At 66.3% G+C, this 19,609-nt stretch overlaps 1 protein-coding gene across 1 annotated transcript in view; it reads left to right on the top strand.

Moving 5' to 3' along the window:
* Sardh (sarcosine dehydrogenase) overlaps positions 1-15,236 on the top strand; it is a 42,623-nt gene extending 27,387 nt beyond the window's left edge. Inside the window, 8 exon segments of the mRNA XM_048348851.1 lie at positions 680-818; positions 2,929-3,042; positions 6,441-6,588; positions 8,861-8,954; positions 12,836-12,998; positions 13,457-13,625; positions 14,292-14,427; positions 15,105-15,236. Of these exon segments, the coding sequence (XP_048204808.1) occupies positions 680-818; positions 2,929-3,042; positions 6,441-6,588; positions 8,861-8,954; positions 12,836-12,998; positions 13,457-13,625; positions 14,292-14,427; positions 15,105-15,230 (1,089 nt within the window). The 3' untranslated portion in view covers positions 15,231-15,236.
* Positions 15,237-19,609: the final 4,373 nt, after the last annotated feature.

Below are 19,609 nucleotides of genomic sequence, written 5' to 3'. Positions count from 1 at the left end.
TTCCCCCTCCATCCCTCTACTCCGCTCCCCTCGGCCCCACCTTTCCCTCCAGCAAGTACTCATTTCCCAGGACTTACTGGGTTGGGCTTTACAGAGTCTCCTCTCTGGGTCCCTGTATCTAAGAGTATACCAGTTTGGTTGATCTCTTCCAGGACTGATTTTTGGCTCAGTTGACATTTCTGTTTTGATTCCTTTTAATTTTGCATGCGTCCTCGTTGCTCTTTTCTTCTGTTTGCTCTTTTTCTCGCTCCTCAGCATGCAAGGTTGGCTGTTAGTTGGAGATTTTCTTCTCTCATACAGCATCTTCAAGCCCCCCCTTTTGCCACCACTAGCACTGGCAAGTTGTTTTTCATTTTTACCTCTCCCACAGTGGCTTCTAATCCCCCTTGTGAGTTTCCCTTTAGGAATGTCTTGTTTATTTTCCACCTATTCATGGATTTCCTAATTTCTCCTCCACTGCTGATTTTGAATTTAACTCTGCGGTGCTCAGAGAGCCTGCTTGATATCATCTCGGTGCTCCTGAATTTCCGAGTCGGTGATGGGGAACAGCGTGTCCTGGGGTGTTCTGAGCCGGGCAGGGCAGGAGGGAGGCGCAGGAAGAGCCCAGCCCCCACAGGCTAAGGGGCAGCATGCGCCCCACGGCCTCTGGACCCCACTCACCCCCGGCGGGGCTTTTCAGATCCAGAAGGAGTGTCTGGCCTGTCGGGGGGCAGCTGCCGTGTTCAACATGTCCTACTTCGGGAAGTTCTACCTGCTCGGTGCCGATGCCAGGAAGGCTGCAGACTGGCTGTTCTCCGCCGACGTCCACAGACCCCCAGGTATGGGCCTGGGCTGGGCGGCCCCCACGCCCCTGACTCCCGCCCCCCGGCTGGAGCTCCGCAGAGCCAGCCCAGGCACAGAGGTGCGGTGGCGGGAAGTGGGAGTCCACGGGTTCTTCCCGGGCCCAGCCTGCATCCCTGTTTAGCCCCTTCTGCCTCCTGCTGGGCCCCAGCCCTGGGACCGACCTCCTTCCTGCGCCCCTCCCTCCCTCCCTCCCTCCCTCCCTCCCTCCCTCCCTCCCTCCCTCCCCCCCCTTCTCTTCCCTTGCCGCTTCCTTCTGTTGCCCTCGGTGGCCTCTCTGATCCGCCCAGGGTCCTTTCTCTCACAGGGCTGCTGGAATAACAACTCCAGGGCACACCCCGCTCCATTTGGATTTCGGATACACAGTGAATAATTTTAGCATACTACATCCCCTGTGCTATTTGGGATGTTCGTTTCTTCTTTTTTTCTCCTTCTTATCACCCGCCCACCCGCCATCTCGCGCACCCTTCCCGTCCCCGAGCCCACGCGCCCTCCCCGGCGTTTGTCTCCCGTGGAAGCCCTCCCCGAGCCCCACACACATAACCGCGGCCCCACGGAGCAGCCGCGGCTCGCCCCCTAGTCCCGCAGGCCGGGGGTGCTCAGGAGAGGGCGCTGGCGGGGCCCAGGCACCGGCCGGAGCCCCTCCTGCCCCGAGGCGGCCGCTTCCTCCACGCGTCTCTGAAGCCACCCCGGCGTCTGCCATTTTCCCTCTGACGAGGACGGCAGCCATGCTGAACGGGGGCCTGCCACAGTGACCTCCCGGCACAGACGCTAACAGAGACCCTGTGTCCAAATGAGGCCGCGGAGGCTCGGGCATCGACAGGCCGCCCCATCGCGCCGTCCAGTGACCCACCCACCCACCCCCACCAGCGCCTCCCGCTCAGCCCTGTGACGCCCCCTTAGCCCTTCCCCCCACCTCGTCACCCGCCCACCCCCTGCCCTTCATGCATCCCCTTCTACCCGTCTGCCACCTGTCGCCTCATTTCTCCATCCTCTCCTCCCTGGCACCCCTGCCTGTCACCTCCCCCGCTCCCCCGTCCACCTCTCCCTCACCCCATCCATCCATTTATCACTCTCCCCTCCCCCTTCACCCATACCTCCATCTGCCCCCTCCGCCCCCCATCCATCCCTCCATCCGTCTGTCCATCTGTCCAGCCAGCCAGCCACCATCCGCCCCGCCCCAATCCATCCCTCCATCAGCCCATCATCCACCCTGTCCACGACTTACTGCCCACTGTCCAACCACGTGGCCGCTTACTCTGCCGATATTGCTCGGGACTTGGGCTGCTCCAGATTCTAGCCATGGAATTCTCCAGATTCTAGCCAGGGCTTCTCCAGATTCTAGCCAGGGCTTCTCCAGATTCTAGCCAGGGCTTCTCCAGATTCTAGCCAGGGCTTCTCCAGATTCTAGCCAGGGAATTATCCAGATTCTATCCTGGGCGTCTCCAGATTCTAGCCTGGGAATTATCTAGATTCTAGCCAGAGAATTCTCCAGATTCTAGCCAGGGAATTCTCCAGATTCTAGCCAGGGAATTCTCCAGATTCTAGCCAGAGAATTCTCCAGATTCTAGCCTGGGAATTCTCCAGATTCTAGCCTGGAAGTTCTCTAGATTCTAGCCTGGGAATTCTCTGCATTCTAACCAGAGCTTCTTCAGATTCTAGCCTGGGCTTCTCCAGATTCTAGCCTGGGAATTCTCCAGATTCTAGCTAGAGCTTCTCCAGATTCTAGCCTGGGCTTCTCCAGATTCTAGCCTGGGAATTCTCCAGATTCTAGCCTGGGCTTCTCCAGATTCTAGCCCAGGAATTCTCCAGATTCTAGCCTGGGCTTCTCCAGATTCTAGCCTGGAAGTTCTTCAGATTCTAGCCTGGGCTTCTCCAGATTCTAGCCTGGGAATTCTTCAGATCCTAGCCTGGAAGTTCTTCAGATCCTAGCCTGGGCTTCTCCAGATTCTAGCCCAGGAATTCTCCAGATTCTAGCAATGGGTCCTCCAGATTCTGTCCTGGAGTTCTGCAGATTGTAGCGAGCGGCTGCCTCGCCTGTGGCTGACATCTCCAGGGCTGGCACAGACCTGAGTTCCTCTCACCTAGGCTCCACGGTGTACACCTGCATGCTGAACCATCGGGGCGGCACGGAGAGTGACCTGACAGTCAGCCGCCTGGCCCCGGGCCCCCAGTCCTTCCCTTTGGCCCCTGCCTTTGAAGGTAGGAGACGCTGTGGGTAGCGGGGTTGCCATAGCCCCAGCCTGCCGCGGGGAGGGAGGGTCACTGGCGGGACTGGGAAAGGCTGCGGAGGGCAGCTCTGTAATCCCCTGCCGGGCCCACTGGGCCCGGGCCCTGGAGATCGAGCGCGTGGTTCAGTCTGAATGCAAGCTCCAGTCAGCTGGTGGCGCTGCTGCGCTCCGCACTCAGCCATTAGGTCTTTTAACCGGTGGGTCCGGCGGCACTGCGGGGCGGTCTCAGCGTGGACGCGTTCAGCCGGGCCACGCGGGGCAGGAGGAGGCCCGGCGTCCTGCCCGGAGGTCAGCCCCTCCCCTCCCTGGACGTCCGTGCCCGACTTGCCTTCTCGGCTTCCGGGTACCTTCCCTCTCCGGTGCCCAGGCTGGAACCCGCGGGCCTCTGCACCCCTCCACCCCTGGGCTCCGCCCCGAGGGGTGGGCAGCTCAGCCCTTCGGTCCTGACCCAGCACGCCCGGTCCCACCCCTCGGTTCACAGAAGCTCAGGCCGCTCCCGGCTCCCCCGCACCCCACGCTGGTCCCCCACGGGACCTCGTCAAGGCTCTCTGCGCCGAGTCCTGCGCTGCACTCCTGGCGAGCACCCTGCCTCCCGTCACAGTTGTTTGTGTCAGTCATGGGGCTTGAACTCAGGGCCCGGGCACTGTTCCTAGGTGTGGGGTTTTTTTTTGGCTCAAAGCTAATGCTCTACCACTTTGAGCCACCGCGCCACTTCTGGCTTGTGAGTGATTAATTGGAGATAGGAGTCTCGTGGGCTTTCCTGCCCACACTGGCTTTGAACCGCGATCCTCACATCGCAGCCTCCCGAGTAGCTGGGATTCCAGGTGTGAGCCGCCCGTGTCGCACAGACACAGTTTTTAAGAACCCGCTGTGTATCTGGCTCAGCCGGAGGCCACAAGGCCACAACAAAGAGCCAGAGAAGTTTCTTTCTGGCCAGGTGGTGCTTATCTTTCAGGTGGGAAGACGACACAGGGTATCACAGGAGGTCACCAGTGTTGAGAAGAAAAGTAGAGGCTGGGGACACTGAGGCAGGGCTGCAGGGGGCAGAGTGGTTTGCTGCTGCCCATGGGGTTCTTTGTGTGCGCTGGGGCCCGGGGGCCTCTGCCTGCTGCTAAGAACAGGAGTAACGGGCTCAGCCGTGGACCGTCTGCGGCTGTGGGGTGGATGGGGACCAGTCTTGCCCCCCAGCAGCGTTACGGTGGCTCCGTCAGACTGTGCGCAGATGCTCGTTCACTAAGGAGCTCCGCCTCCCTAAGTTCCTCCAGTGATTATCTGCAGGGCTTTGGGGGGCCCAGACCCCACCCTGCCCTGGGTGGACACCGGGCGCAGGGAGAGGCCTTGTAAGCTCAAGGGGAAGAGGTGGGGGCTGGGAAAGAGGAAGGAGCCATCGGGAGTCCTGGAAGGGGCCGAGTCGGGGGAGGAGGGCTTCCTGGAGGAGACGGTATTTGGCTTGAGCCTTGAAGGTGGGTAGAAGAAGCCAACTGGAAGGGGGTGGACATTCGAACCGGTGGACAGAGGCCAAGGGGGCGAGCAGAAAGGCCAGCCAGAGGAGAGCAGGTCCTCCCTTGAGCACGGGCTGGCGGGGCCTTGGCCCTTGGCCCAGGGTGGGGGAGGTCCAGGGGTAGCCGGCAGGTGCCATCTCAGAGCAGCCAGCCCAGCTGGGGACAGGCCGAGGGACTCACTCGAGACCGCAGGTCCTGGAACCCTGGCCCGTTCACGGCCACCATCTGAGTGTGGGTCTCCCCCGAGCCCCGGCTTTCCCGTCTGGGAAAGGGGACCCGGGGATCTGCTCCCCTGAGCTGCTGCAGAGAAGCAGGCAAGAGCGAGGCGGGGGGGGGGGGTGGCGTGGAGCCTGAGAAGCAGCCTGAGCCTCAGTTTCCCTTGCTAGCCCCCTTACAAAGAGGAGCCATCAGAAAGATGCTTGTCAACGCTCCCCCCTCCAGGATGCTGGGGGGGGGACCCTTCCCGAGGACTCTGGAGGACACCTTGGTGGGTGCGATGGGGCGCAGGGTGACCCCGGACACCTCTGAGCCGCGGGGAAGTGACTCCTGCGCCGTTGGCTTTCGCTCCCGTGATGACCGTGCGTGACGTCGACTGTGCATGTGCTTAACACGCGTGTTCATTACACACGTGGCCTGGGCGCGCCGGCAGTGAAGGGGATGCAGTGAGCTGGCTACGAGGGACCAAGTTGGTGTGGCTGGCACCTGCGGGTCCTAGAAGTAATTCCACACGATCTTCATTCCATACCTAAAATAGGACAGAAGGCAAACCTGCAGGCCGGCAGAACACACACCCCGCGTGCTGGAGAGGGCGGAGAAAGATCCAGGCCCGGCCCGCCCGGTGCACCCAGTGCCGGGCCGGAGACAAGGGGTGGAGCCTGGGAGGGAGGGAGCCCTGGCCCAGCCCGCCCTCCGCCCTGTCTGCTGGGAGGGAGGGAGCCCTGGCCCAGCCCGCCCTCCGCCCTGTCGGCTGGGAAGGGGACCCAGCCTGGGCCGCCAGCGGGCTTGGAGCCTCTGCGCGTGGTTGCAGGGCTGCGGTTGCAGGGGCGGCTTGGAGGGCGGCCGGGGCAGAGCCGCGGCTGCAGGCTGCCCGCTCTCGGCCCCCTCCAGCCCTCCGGGGAGAGCCGTGGGGTAGCCAGAGGGGTGGAACTGCCCGGAAGCCCGGCCTTCCGACCGCAGTGTGGGCGAATGCTCGGGAGAGGGTGGGGCTGGGGTGTCTGTCCTGGGCCCAAAGATGTCCAGGATTCCAGGGTCCCTCGGTCGCCGGACCGGGGTCGGGGCCTCTGGGGACAGCTTGTCTTCCTGGCTCGGCTGGAGGCAGGCGGGCCGTGGCCGCCTCTCGTCGGCGGCGTTCCCTCGCCAGGCCAGGGGTTGTGGTTTTGCCTGTTTAACCGACGGGAGCACGGAGGCTCAGGGCGGTGAGAACGGAGGGCCAGCCAGCCGCGTCCGGGAGAGGCCGGGGGGAGCGAGGCCTGTCCCCAGCAGCAGATGCCCGGGGACAGTGGTGACCCTGGGCGCTGACCCCAAGGGAGGAGGTGTCAGGTGTGGGGACCGGCTGCAGCCCCGGCCGTGGGGAGACAGGGGGAAGGGATGGACACAGCGCCTTGGGCGAGTCCAGGGCTCGGGCCAGTGAAGGCTCTGTGGGGAGGGACAGGAGGGCTTCCCGGAGGAGGTGACCCTCTCCCTGGCTCCCACGAGAGGTCCATGGGGTCTGCGGAAGCTCGGCCCGGCCGGAGCCTGTGGGGAGCCGGGCACAGAGAGGCACAGCGGGGCCGGTGGGCTGGGGCAAGCGGGCCGTCCTCCCCACGAGGCTGAGGCCGTGGCGGGGCCCTGCGGGGGGCTCTCCTGAGTCTGGGTGCCCCTCTCCTAGGGGACGGCTACTACCTGGCTGTGGGCGGGGCCGCGGCCCAGCACAACTGGTCCCACATCACCACGGTGCTCCAGGACCGGAAGTTTCGGTGCCAGCTGGTGGACAGCTCGGAGGACCTGGGCATGATCAGCATCCAGGGCCCGTCCAGGTGAGGAAAAGCCTCTTAGCTACTGGCGGCTTGGTCTAAGCCCCCAAGCCAGACTCCAGCCAGGGGTGCTGTCTGTGCCTCCCTAGGGGGTGGGGGGGAAGGAAGAGGAGGAGGAGGAGGAGGAGGAGGGGGAGGAGGAAGGCACAGGTTTCTCGGGGTGAAAGGGTGAGAAGTGGGGCTCAGGGATCTTCAGCCCCACGGAAGGCCTCTGGGGCCCCTCTTCTATGGCCGGTGGGTTCACTGCCCACCTCACCCCAGAGGGAGGGGCTGCTCCCAGCCTTCACTTCCCAGATCCGGGAAGGCTCCCCACGGGGCCAGCTCCCCCTTCCTCAGGGTCCCCAGGAAGAGGAGGGGTGTCCTCCGCCACTGCCCCCCCCAGCTGGGTCACAGTCTCTCCACTGGCCACGCTGCCCGGGCTGTGGGCTCTGCCGTCCCTGTGGAGCTGGAAGGGAGGCTCTGCTCCTGGCCCCCGGGGACCCTGCAGGGCGAGGCGGGGAGGGGGCATCTTTACGTGGGGAGGGAGAGTGGTGTGGAGGAAGGAGGAAGGGGATGGGGCCCAGCGAGGCTAGCCCCCCGGGACGCCCTGCCTCCCCGCAAAGCCCCCGCGGCTCCCAGCTTTCTGCCTCCGGCCGCCTCCTTCACCCCTCCTGCCCGCGCTCAGCTGCCCACACGGACGACCACGGCACCCCCCGCGGGCGGCTAGCCGAGTGCTGTGGGAAGTACTTAGCCCAGCACCCGGGCCAGTGGAAGCACTGTGCGGACCGAACCTTCCGAAAAAGCCATCCCGGGCCAGCCGCTAGGCACCATGGGACTTCCAGGCCTTGACGTGAGGTTGAACCGGGGATGGTCGGGAGCGTCCTTTCGGGGTCCCTCCAGGGGGCCAGGCTGGGCGCAGCCGAGAGGCCACGGCTGGAGTGGGGGCGCGTGCCTCTGGGCCTCTGAGCAGGAGCGTCCTGTCCCCGCCGGGCTGGGGTGGCGTGGTCAGAGCCCCTGCTTGGACGCAGACCCTGGGGCGGGGGGGCCCCTGGAGCCCCACAGGGTGGGGAGGGGGAGGGCACTCTGGCCTCCCTCCCCCCCCCCCCGGGTGGGATCACAGACCAGCCGCCCTGTCGGCCCAGCCCTCTTCCTCCCCCGTGGCTGCCGGAGCCTCGGAGCCCCAGAGGCAGCCTTCACCGCGCTGCGCTGGGGGGGGGGGGGGCTGTGGGAAGCGGGGTGGGGGGGGGCCGGGGTTACGTAAGGATCTTGGCAGGCACCGCGGCGCGGCTGAGCACCTCGGGCGGGCGTGGGTGGCAGCTCGCTCGCTCGCGGCTCCGGAGGGTGGGGGTGAGGGTTGGATGCGCTTCTGATCAGTGGCCACCAGACAGCCCGGGCGCCCCAGGGGACCCCGGGTGGGCAGAGCGGGGGGCGGGGGGGGCAGGGCCTGCCAAGGAGAGGCTCGTGCCGCCGTGCCGAGTCCGGGTGTTTGCGCTCGGTCCCGGTCACCGATCTCCCTCCGTGTGCCGGGCGTGTGGGGTGCGGGGGTCCCGATGGCAGGGGGGCCTGTGGGTCGAGTGGGGCAGACCCGAGTGGGAAAGGCTCCTGGCGGGACCGTGTGACATGTGACCTCAGCTCGGGGCGTCCTGGGGGGCTGCCTGGAGGAGGGGACCGCGGAGCCAAGCGTGGAGGGGTGACAAGGGGCTGGATGCACATGGAGCCTGATGGAGGGCGGGAGGGGGGGGCACGGGAGGCCTGGGGCGCGGCTCTTGTGGGGTCCCGGGTAGGGAGTGGAGGTAAAGGGAGGACCCGCCTGCAGAGACCAGAGAACACGTGTGGCATGGTGCGGTTGAGAGGGGAGTGCGTCAGAGTTCCAGAATATTCCAGCCACGTGGGGCAGGGGACAGTCCACTAGGAGGAGGACAGAGAGAGAGAAAGAGAGAGAGAGAGAGCGCGTGCCGTTCCCCTCCTGGTGACTGCCGCGCCGCAGACGGGACGTGGCGCGGTAAGGGTGGGGGAGGGTGGCGTCCGGGGCTCCCGTCGGGGCCGCGCCTGCCGCCCAGCTCTGCCCTGTGGTTAAAGCAGAGGCCGGGGCAGCCACGGCCCCTCTGGACGGCCGTCGGTGGCGGCTCGGGGGGGATGTGACACGTGGACGCGCCGCCTCGGTTTCCCTGCCGGAGGCCAGCGCGCCCCCGCGGCGTGAGGGAGGCGGCTCTCCTGCCTGAGCTCCTGCGGCCCGGGGGGGGGGTGGGCGGCGTACCCCCACCCGGCTCGCCCACCCCCTCTGTCCTCGTTGCAGCCGGGCCATTCTCCAGGAGGTGGTGGATGCCGACCTGAGCGACGAGGCTTTCCCCTTCTCCACGCACCGGCTGCTCAGGGCTGCCGGCCACCTGGTAGGTGCTCGCGGCCACAGGGCGCCGGGGTGTGGGGGGGCGCGGGGGCGGAAGCTGCGGCAAAGAAATAAACCAGGGCTGGGGCTGGGCGCCGGGCGCACGCAGGCCCCTCGGTGCCCCCGCTGCAGCGGGGGGGGGGGCGCGCTGGTGGTGGGCCCCCGGCCTCCACCCCCCGGACCTTCTGCAGCAGGTCGTCAATGTCAGGGTTCACCGCCCCCCCCCCACATCCCGCCACCTGCAGGCCCCACCCCCATCCTGACAACCTAAAGACGTGGTCATCCAGGGGTTTGGTGGGAAAAAGGAATCTTCGTGGGGAGCAAGACCTCAGCCTGCAGAGGTCCCCCAGGCCCCCGGGGTAACCCGGGGCCCCTTGGCAGATTAAACAACGGGAGGAGAGTGGTGCCAGAGAGAGAGCACGGAGCGCCAGCCGCTCGGGCTCCCCCCCCCCCCCGCCGCCTTCCTCTCCGGGGGCTGCCCTGGGCTCAGGAAGGGGGGGGGGGTCTGTCTAGCTCGCTTCCTGCCTCCTTCCTGCAGCGGCGACTTGCCGGGTCCAGAGAGGGTAGGGCGCTCGGAGCTGGGCAGCTCCAGGCTCCGCAGCGTCCGGACGTCCCTCTGGGGGGGCCCTGGCTGGGCTGGGAGCCAGAGCCTTCTGAGCCTGGCCTCCCGGCCTCCGCGTCCCCAGCGACTGCTCCAGGCCTCGGGGTCGTTCAGAATCCTTCCCGAAGCAAGGTGCCAGCAGGTCACTCCTGGAACCCCAGCTGCTCAGGAGGCCGAGGCCTGAGGACCCAGGGCCCAAGTGGGGAAGGAAAGCCTGGGGAACCCATTTCCGACTAACCACCGAAAAGCTGGGCGTGAAGCCGTCCCGCAAGTGGTTGAGAGCCAGGCTTGAGCACGATTCCTAAGGGAGAGCATCCAGGCACTGGGTTCGAGCCCCGATATGGGCACACACAGACACACACAGACACAGACACACAGACACACCGGGCCAGGAAGGATCGCACTCTATCCAGGTGCCGAATCTCCCTGGACTCTAGGGGGAATTTCGTATTCTCCCGCACGGTCTTGTGCGGGCTCGAGCACGTGTCGAACTGTGGGTCTGTGTGCAGAGGCTCCGGGGCTGGGCCAAGTACTCACAGGAGTTTGATTGGCTCTCGGCCTACCAGCGGTGGGAGAGGGGCCGGAGGGCCTGCACCGTCAGCACCCCTGCCTGGCTGAGCTGAGACTGGGGGAAGGAGGTGAGAGCCGAGGACTGTGGAGCCGGGCCCGAGGCCCCCCCCCCCCCAGCCCCCCGTGACCTCGTCAGGTCAGCGACCTCCGCTCACGACGGAGGACTTGGCCGTGCCCAGCCGTGCCTCACTACTGTTGTGCAATAGCGCTTCTCTGAATGCTTGGGTCTCTGCCCATGGCCACAATCCTGGGATTCTTGGAGGAGGAAGGGGCTGGGGGAGGCCATGGTCCACTTGGGAGCCAACGGACCAGCTGTCCCGGTTCCCCAAACATTTGCCTCAAAGCCAGCGAGATGTCCAGTGGGAAGCGCTTTCTTGGTGAGTCTCCCGGAGCTCAGTGCGGCCAGTACTGGGCAGACATGGCGTTCCCAGCACCTTGGCTGAGGAGAGAAGGAAGTCTCCCTTTAGTTGAGACAGCCCCTCAAGGCCGAGGACAGTTCCTCTCTGGGGACAGCCCCCTCGCTGGGGACAGCCCCCCTCCCCGAGGACAGGCCTTTCTTAGCAAAGCAACAGCCCTGGGTTGGAAGCCATCACGGGCCAAGGCGATAAGTAAATTTTCTTCTGCGAATGAATTTCACGTCCCGTTTTCTGGTGCTGAGGAGCCCCGGCTGTGGTGCTGCCGGGACTGGATTAGCTCAGGCTGGAGTGGCCTTACGTGACACACATTAGATGAACCGTGACATGCTGGCCAGAGAATCCGAGGCATTTACAGGGTGGGCACCCGCCAACTGGGTGGCAGCCGCTGCCCGAAAGCTGCCTTCGCCAGGAGCCGTGAGACTCCGTCGAGGCCTCGGATCGCCGCGGGGTGTGAGGGGGCTGAGGCCTGGGGCGTGGTTCTCCGGACGGACACCGTTCGGGTGGTCGGGGACGGGGAAGTCCCCTTGCCACGCGAGTGTGAGGACAGGGCGGCTGGACGGAGGTCAGCCGAGCCCGAGTGACCCTCCGGGCTGTGTGTGGCGCTCTCGTCGGGGGTCAGTTGGTCGCGTCGGTGCGGTGCGGGTTCCTCTCCGGGTGCGCTCTTGGATGCTGCCGTCGGTCTTCTTGGCTCTCCCGTGCTGTCGCGGTTGTATAGCTTGGGTCTAGCATGGTTTAAAATCAGGAGGAGTGAATCTAACTTGCTTGTTTTTTTTCCAAAATGACTTGGCCATTTGGATTCTTTGAGATTACAAATGGATTTCGGTGTCGGTTTTTTTTTTTTTTTGTTTCACCCTCGTATTTCTGCAAAGTAAGTGCCGTGGGTGTCTGTAGGCCACCGGGTATGGTGGACGGCTTCACCCCGGGGAGCCGTCCAGCCCGCGAACGTGGGCTTCCTGGGTATGTTGTTCTTTCCGATGTTGTTGTAAATGGAGTAGTTTTCCTTTCTTTCTTCAGATGGGTCATTGCTAGCTTGTAGAAACACATCAGAAACAAACTCTTCTGTGTTGGCTTTATATCCTGAAGCTTGGCTGAAATGATTTATTAATTCCAAGGTATTTTTTTTTAAATCCCGAAGGCAAGAAAAAGATTTAAATAAAATCTGACTTAAGATTCTTCCCATCAGCCTTCCACAGGATGGATCCCTCCACCGACAGACAGTTGTGTACCAGGCTCTGCTTTCTCTAAGCCCTGTCCTCAGCCGTCAATTAGATGAGGCGGGCCTGGGAGGGAGGCTTGGCCAATCAGGGGCAGGGGCGGGGCTGCACCTGAGTCTGGGGCCTTTGTTCTTACCCCTGTCCCCTCCTTCTGGGGCCCCCCGCTTGGGAGAAACGAGGCTGCTGTTCCCCGGTAAGGACCGTGTCTGAACAGAGACCTGTAACCATGGGGCTGTTCACGGGTGCACTTTCAAATTATTATTTTTTTTTCCTGTTTCAAAATGAGACTAGGTTTGCGCCCCCACGCTCCTCCACGGGCTGGCTAAAATTAGAATCCCGTTGACAAGACAGCCTGTGCCGGGCCCCAGCCTGCCCTGGGGAGACAAGGAACCATCCGCACTCCATTTTCCGAGTCGTTCCGAGTCGTTTGAGAGGCCCGGCGGATGGCAGCTCAGAGCAAATGTGTGTGGCTCCCAAAGCGTGCAGAATCCCGTCTGTCGGTGGCGGTGATTAGCGTGTCCGGAGCCCGGCCGCCGATGGCTCGGTCGCGCCGCTTCTGCACCGAACCCGTGCATTCGGGCGCCGCAGAGACCTTCCTGCCTTTCAGTTCTGTGCAACCTTCCAGCCCCTCTCTCCTCCATCCTTCTGGAGTCTTCCGGGCTTCCCGCCCCTCACTGAGCTGTGGGATCCCGGCCTCGGCCTTCCCCGTGGGGACACCGGGAGGGTGAAGAAGGTCCCTGGAGGTCAAGCACTGGACGCCGGGCAGCTGTGTGACAGGGACCTAAGCCGGATGTCTGGACACGCCGTGTCCCCACCCTGGCTGTGGGTCGCCTGTCTGACCCCAGGGGACCCCGCTCGGGTCACTGAGAAGGTCGGGGGCCGAGGGCCACATAGGCACCCTCGTCCCCAGGGCGCCCTTCCTTCGACTAAAGGTTTTCAGAGGAGGGTGGGGGCCCTTGAGGCCGCCCTGGAGGACCCGTTCCCGGGAGGTGATGGGACCCGGCGGGCCCAGGGCCCACCGCGGACGGCGCTGGGGAGGGAAGAGCCGGGAAGCGCGCGCCTGAGCCGCGGCCTCGCCCCGCAGGTCCGGGCGCTGAGGCTGTCCTTCGTGGGGGAGCTGGGCTGGGAGCTGCACGTCCCCAGGGAGGCCTGCGTGTCCGTGTACCGGGCGGTGATGGCGGCGGGCGCCCGGCACGGCCTGGTCAACGCGGGCTACCGCGCCATCGACTCCCTGAGCATCGAGAAAGGTGAGCGCGGGGCGTGGGTGGCCCTGGGTGCCGCCCGGGCTCCCCCAGGGCTTCGATCCGCGGCCCGGCTCGCCGCCGCCCCGCCGGCCTCCTCCGGGCGGACCCCGGGGCCCGCGCGCACGGACGCGGCCGGCCGCCATCTTGGGCCAGGGCACCGGGGCCGGGGCAGGATTTGAATTCAGCACGTGGGTTCTCTGACAGATTCGCGGCTTTTCAAAGTTTCCGTTGCTGGGGCTCCAGCCCGGGGCCCGGCCCGTACTGCCAGAGGCCTCTGTGAGAAGGGGAGAGTCGGGGTAGAAAGGGGGGCCTCTGCCCCGGAGCTCCCGCCCTGGCATGTCCGTCCAGGTTGGCCTGGAGGGCGCGGGGCTTGGGCAGCACCCACCTGGGTCTTCCAAGGAGCCTGTCCCCCCCCCACTCAGCCCCGCACTGACCCGGTGCCCCCCGCCCGCCCCCCCCAGGCTACCGACACTGGCATGCAGACCTCCGGCCGGACGACAGCCCCCTGGAGGCGGGCCTGGCCTTCACGTGCAAGCTCAAGTCCCCGGTGCCCTTCCTGGGCCGGGAGGCGCTGGAGGCGCAGCGGGCCGCGGGCCTCCGCCGCCGCCTGGTGGGCTTCACGGTGGAGGAGTGAGTACCTTCCCCCGGGGGGCGGGGGGGGAGGGGGGCTCTGCTGGCCCCAGCCACGGCCCCTCCCCCGGCCGCTCCCAGCAGTCACACAGCAGCCGTTGTGGATGGGGAGACGGAGGCCCGGCCGGAGGGGGTCACCCCGCAGATGTGACGCCCCCCACCTCCAGGGCCAGAGCTCTGTCATGGGGGCCCCGCAGGGGTCCGTGGCGGGGACACGGGACCGGCGTTCGTCCTTCATGGGGACGGGCTGCCATGTCCTGACCTGTTCCAGTCGCGAGGAACCACAAAGGGGGGCCGGGGCTAGGGGGTTCACACCCACCCGGTTCTGTGGCGGAGAAGGAGAGAGCGGCCCTGTCGTGGGCCCGGATCCGCGACCCTGCCTGCCGAGGGTGACTCAGGGCGTGTCACTGCGGGGAGCCAGGCCCACGCGGCCTGCCTTCGGGGGGGGGGGGAGGGCTGGGTCCCGAGGGCCCGCGGATGCCACCCAGTGCCACCTGTCACCTGGGTGCTGGCATCTGTAGAGTTGGTCATCCGGCGGCCCGGAGCCGGGGGGGGGGGTGCCCGGGGGGCCCAGGGGCCGGGCTCCGGCAGGCACAGCTCCCCGGGACGGTGTGCGGGGGGCTCCTCCCTGGGGCCTGAGGCGCCAGCGTCGGCTGCTTCTCCTAGGAAAGTGCCCATGTTCGGCCTGGAGGCCATCTGGAGGAACGGCCAGGTGGTGGGCCACGTCCGGAGGGCGGACTTCGGCTTCGCCCTGGACAAGACCGTCGCCTACGGCTACGTCTCTGACCCCAGCGGCCAGCCGGTACGCCCTCACCGCCCCGCCGTGCCCGCGCTGCGGGGAGCTCCGCCCCCTCCTCGTCGGGGGTGGGGACGGGGCAGCGCTCACGCCTGCCCTTCCCGCGGCTCCCGGGTGGGTTTATAAGGAAGGTGGCCGAGGGGGCCAAGCCTCGACGTCGGGGGTGCAGGACGCTGAGCCGCCTCGGCGCAGTGCCAGGCCCCACACCCCCTTCCCACTCTGCTCCCGCCGCTGGCCCGTCTAGAATGTTCTCACTGCGGCGTGAGCCGGCTCCGCAGATGCCAGCCCTCCCCCGCGGAGGCTTTACCAGCCGGGGGCCACCCGCTCCTGAAACGCCCGTCCTTCCCCGCCCCATCCAGGCCTTCCCACGCCCCAGGACGAGCCCCCGAGTCGCCCCTGGGCTTAATCACCATTCCAAGAGAGCCCCCCCCACCCCCCGGTGGCCCCGGAAGCCCCCCCTACCCGCGGGGGGAGCAGGCGCCCCTGAGCGGTCCGGGAAGGCAAAGGCACGGAGGCCACGTCTGGAACCACGCGTCCGCACCCCCGCACTCGCTCTGCCCGCACCCCACTAGGCCCCGGGCTCTACAGGGCTGGGCTGGGCGTGGGGACAGGTGAGCTGTACCCCACTGCTCTGTGGGGGTGGGGTCCTGGGTCACACTTGACCCCGGCCCCTCTGTGTCCAGGTCTCGCTGGACTTTGTGAAGAGCGGGGAGTACGCCCTGGAGCGGATGGGGGTGTCCTACGCCGCCCGGGCTCACCTGAAATCTCCCTTCGACCCCGACAACAAGAGAGTGAAGGGGATCTACTGACGGCCCCGCAACCCCAGCCCGGGGCCTCCGCCGGCACGTGGGCCTCCCCCTCCCGGGCAAACTGACACAAGGACGCCTCCTCGAATCCGCCCCAGCCCCCCGTCGAGCAAACCGCAAGTGCCTGGGACACGGAGGCCCGGCCCGGGAGCCACGGGCTCCTCGGAATGAGCAACGAGCGGGGGTGACACGCAGCGACCCAGCGCGCAACAGGGAGGCGGATGGGTTTCGCCTCTCCAGCCAGAGCCCTGGGAGAGGGGACTGAATCGAGGGAGAGCGTGGCGCGGTGATCCACTAGCTCTGTCTGCCGCGGGCACAGGTGGACGGCAGAGGGGTGCGTGCCGGGTAGAGTCGGGCTGTGTTCCTGTGGTGGTTCCTCAGATCGGGGGTGAGGGGGCTCCGGGCAGTGCTTCTGTGGGTGGGGAAGCCTTCCGAGAGTCACCGGCCGGTGGCGCGGCGGAATCCCTGACCTGAGGTCCCACACCGGCACTCTCCCCTCTCCTGCCTCCGTTTCCCTCTGGCCACTGCTCTCAGGTTCAGGGAGGATCGGCGCGCTGCTGGGCAGCAGCCCGTCTGGACGCTCATTCCCAGGGAGGTCTGTCCCTGCGATGGCCTAGGGCACAGTTCCTGCCCACATCTGCCTTCCGGCTCCCTGGCCCCGAGGAGGGTCCCAAGCAGACGGGGCAACTCTTCTGAGCCCTCCCTCCTCCCCTCCCCTCTTCTCTCTCCGGGGCTCTGTGCTGGCTAGGCGGGCGGGCGTTCTCCCTGAGTCACACCCCCAGCCCTTCTCTGCTCTAGTTATTTTTGGGGGTAGCGTCCTAAGTGTTTGCCCAGAGCCAACCTCGGGCTGGGAGCGTCCGGTGTGTCTTGAATGACTTGCAGCTTGAATTACAGGCTTGAACCACTGTGTCTGGCCTAGTGTTGAGAGGGGGATCCCCCTAGCTTTATTCCCCGGCTTTGAATCACAAGCCTCCTGATCGCCACCTCAGGAGTGGCTGGCATTACAGGCATGTGCAACCCTACCTGGCCTTAGCCTGCCTCCCTCTCTTGTCCCTTGGAATGCTTCCCACTGCTCCACCTGTAAGGAGCAGCCCTGCCTCTCCCGCCCGGGGTGGGCGCTGCCCTCCATTGCCTGGCGCCCTTCTGCTTTGTGCCCTGGTTCAGATCCGTGGACCTTGTTGCTGCCGAGGGCTTGTGCCCGCCTCACCGAAGGTCCCCGAGATGGGGGATGGCAGGGTGGATATTCAGTGGGACCGAGACCCCCACGGCAGCGGAGGATGGGTGGGGCTGTCCCGTCCGGGGCAGGCCAGGCCTCCAGATGCTTGCATACCACACACGGAGCTGGGAAGGTCAGGCTAATCAAGCCGAAGGTCCGGGAAGATGTGTGGCTCACAGACGGCCTTGGAACGCACATCGGCTCCCGGAGCGCGGGGAGGGCGGAGGCCTCCGGCTCTCACACCGTCAGCCCAAGAAACACCTGCAGCCTCCGGGCCCCCGCAGGCCTGGTTCCTGGCCCGGGCCTGTATCGTGCAGCCAAAGGGGAAGGGAGGCGCTGTCCAGATGGCCCCCGCCGGCTTCCCCAGGGCTGCGGCTTGGCCAGGACCCCTGGACGGGACGGGGGGACCACCTGTGTCTCCCGGCCTGTCTCGGGGGAGGGCTCCGGAGGAGGGTGGTCTGGGCCCCTGTTCCAGTCTGGCTCATTTCTCACGGCCACAGCGGGGGGGCTTGCTTCTTCATCGGCTTCCTCCTCGTTCCTTTCCGTCTCCAGCAAGAATCGCTGCAGCCCCTCGGCGGGGCGCTGGGTGGCAGTGACCCCCCTCGCTCACCTGCCCCACGGGGAAGACCCGCACCTGCCGTGTCCCCAAACTTGCCACCCCAAGTGGACTGCAGATACCCCCACCCCCGTCCCCCAGTGGGCTCCTAGGCCCAGGGGCCCTAGCCAGGCCTTCCTTACTGCTAGAGACACCTATTTCGTGTGTGTGTGTGTGTGTGTGTGTGTGTGTGTGAGAGAGAGAGAGAGAGAGACAGACAGACAGACAGACAGACAGACACAGAGGGAGGGAGTCCTGGGGTTTCAGCCTGGGCTTTGTCCCTGAGTTATTTTGCTCAAGGCGGGCGCTCTACCACTTGAGCCACAGCTCCACTTCTGGCCGTTTTCTGTATATGTGGTGCTGGGGAACCGAACCTAGGGCCTCATGTATCCGAGGCAGGCACTCTTGCCACTAGGCTATATCCCCAGCCCCGCAACTGCTGTTTTAAAGGTCCCGTGACCCCCGCGGGGCCAGCTCCTCGGGGCCGGAAGCTGCTTTGAGGGAGTCTGACCGGGGACCGGTGGGGGCAGAGCCGGCTGGAAGCGGAGGGAGGGGTCGGGGTCGTGGGGGGCTGGGATCAGGGTCCTGAGCCTCACGCGTGGCTGGTGTGGGGGTCCCGCGGTGCCCCTTCTTATCTGTCCATCCCGGGTGCCCGTGGCGGTCGGGGCACACGCCAGGCTGGGTACCCCGGACCAGGTGCCCTCATCAGAGCCGGGGCGCCAGTGTCTGAGCGCCAGTGTCACCGGGCACCCGCCTTCCTGTGGGAGACGGAGGGGAACCCGCCGGCAGCGCATCGAGGTCGCTTCCGGCCCTTGCCCCGCTGGGCACCCGAGTCCTGTGCACGGGGTCACCTCCGTCCCGCGCGCCCCGGCAGCTCTGGGCTCGGGATGGCTGGTGGGGCAGGGGAGGAGCCCGGGCGGAGCTGGGACTCGTGACTGTGGAGGGGGATGAAGCAGAGCGGTCCCCCACAGAGACACCCGCCCAACAGAACGGGCCGGAGGCGGTCTCGGGGCTCGGGCCCCCGCTGAGGGCTGCCAGGGCGGCCCTGGCCTCCTGCTCCCCCTCTAGGCCGGGCCGGCCCAGGCCACCGCTCTGCCCTGCCAGTGTAGTGCGGTCTCACCCCCACCCGCCTCTGTCCCCATGCTCGGCCTCTGGGGACTACGTGGCGCGGTGGCATCTGTCTGCTTTCCAGAACTTTCTGCACTGACCAGCGTGCAGCTGTGGGCCGCATGTAACTCCCAAGTCCTGAACTATGACTGGGGGCGGGGGGGGGGGGAGTGACGAACCTCAGCATTCCATAGCTGTCATTTTAATTAATTATTAAGCGAAGCGTAAATAATCTCAGGAGCCTAATGGGTACCAGCTAGCTAGCAGCCCAGGCCAGCCCAGATGACACCCCGGTTCTGATCTGGGGTCTGCAGCCGGGGGTGACACCTTGCGCATACCACGGGTCTTCTCGGTACTGCCTTGAGCCCAGGGCACCTGGGACTCTGCCCTTCCCTGCTGCCCGGGGCCCCGGGCGTTGGGGAAACTTCCAGCCCGGAGAGCAACGGACCTGGGCCTCCCCACTCAGCCATCCTGCCACCCCGCCCCCACGCCTGCGGAAGGGGTGCAGCACAGCCCACTTCCCTGTGTACCCCCCCCCAGGCCCCGCGGGGCTCCTGCTCCTAAATGAGAAAGAGGAAGTCGGGGGTCCAGTCTGGCCTGGGCTGGCCCCCGTCTGGGCTCTCAGCCCGGGGTCCCTGAGCTGGGGTCCTCATCTGTCAGGGGAACAGCTAGAGAGGCCCCCTCCCCGGATCTGGGGAGCTGGTGAGAATCACACCAGCCGGGCTGGGGGCACAGGCAGCGTCTGTGCGGGGGGGGGGGGAGGGACTGTGGGTCGGGATGATGCCGGGGGTGTCAGGAGGTCGCGCCCCCCATGTCCGTGATTGGGGCTCTTTCAAGGACCCCAGAGGAGGCGCCGCTCTGTGAACCTCCGTTTCCCCCCCACCCGCCCCCATCTGTGAGACTCCGGGGGTCAGCGGAGAAGCAGGGAGAGATGGGGCTACTCCGGCCGGGGGTCCCCGCTTTGCACGCCGCCCAGGGCCGCCAGCCGTGCTGGAGCAGCCCCGCCAGGGCCTGTCTGGAGAGCCGTAGTAAAGATGACGGAGGGCCCGGCGCCCCGGCCGCGCTCGGGCGTGAATTACAGCCGCGGGGGCGGCGATCCATGCACCGGGGCTCGGCGCGGGGCCAGGCCACCGGGAACGGAGGCCCCGTCCACGGAGGGAGACGCAGGGCCGGCCCGTCCATCCGTCACCCCCCGCTCGAGGTCGCAGCGTTTTGCTGAATTGGCTGAACAGAGCCGGATTTGTTACTCCCTTCAGCAACTCCCCGAGCGCTGAGCTCCCCCTAATCAGAAGACAGCGGAGGGGGGCAGTGCGGGCCCCGCGGACCGGCCCGGGCGCCGCCCCGGGCCCCACCGGCTGCCGCGGTCAGCCCCCGCCGCCCCTCCCCGCGCCGGCGGGACCGGCCTCCATCCCACCCCACTCCAGATCCTGGCCCAGGCGCTGGCAGCGGTGCTAAGCACAGCCC

The sequence above is a fragment of the Perognathus longimembris genome, chromosome 1 (assembly GCF_023159225.1).
Source record: "Perognathus longimembris pacificus isolate PPM17 chromosome 1, ASM2315922v1, whole genome shotgun sequence".
NCBI lineage: Eukaryota > Metazoa > Chordata > Mammalia > Rodentia > Heteromyidae > Perognathus > Perognathus longimembris.
The sequence above is the reverse complement of the archived record's forward strand: the minus strand, read 5'-3'. Positions and strand labels throughout refer to the sequence as shown.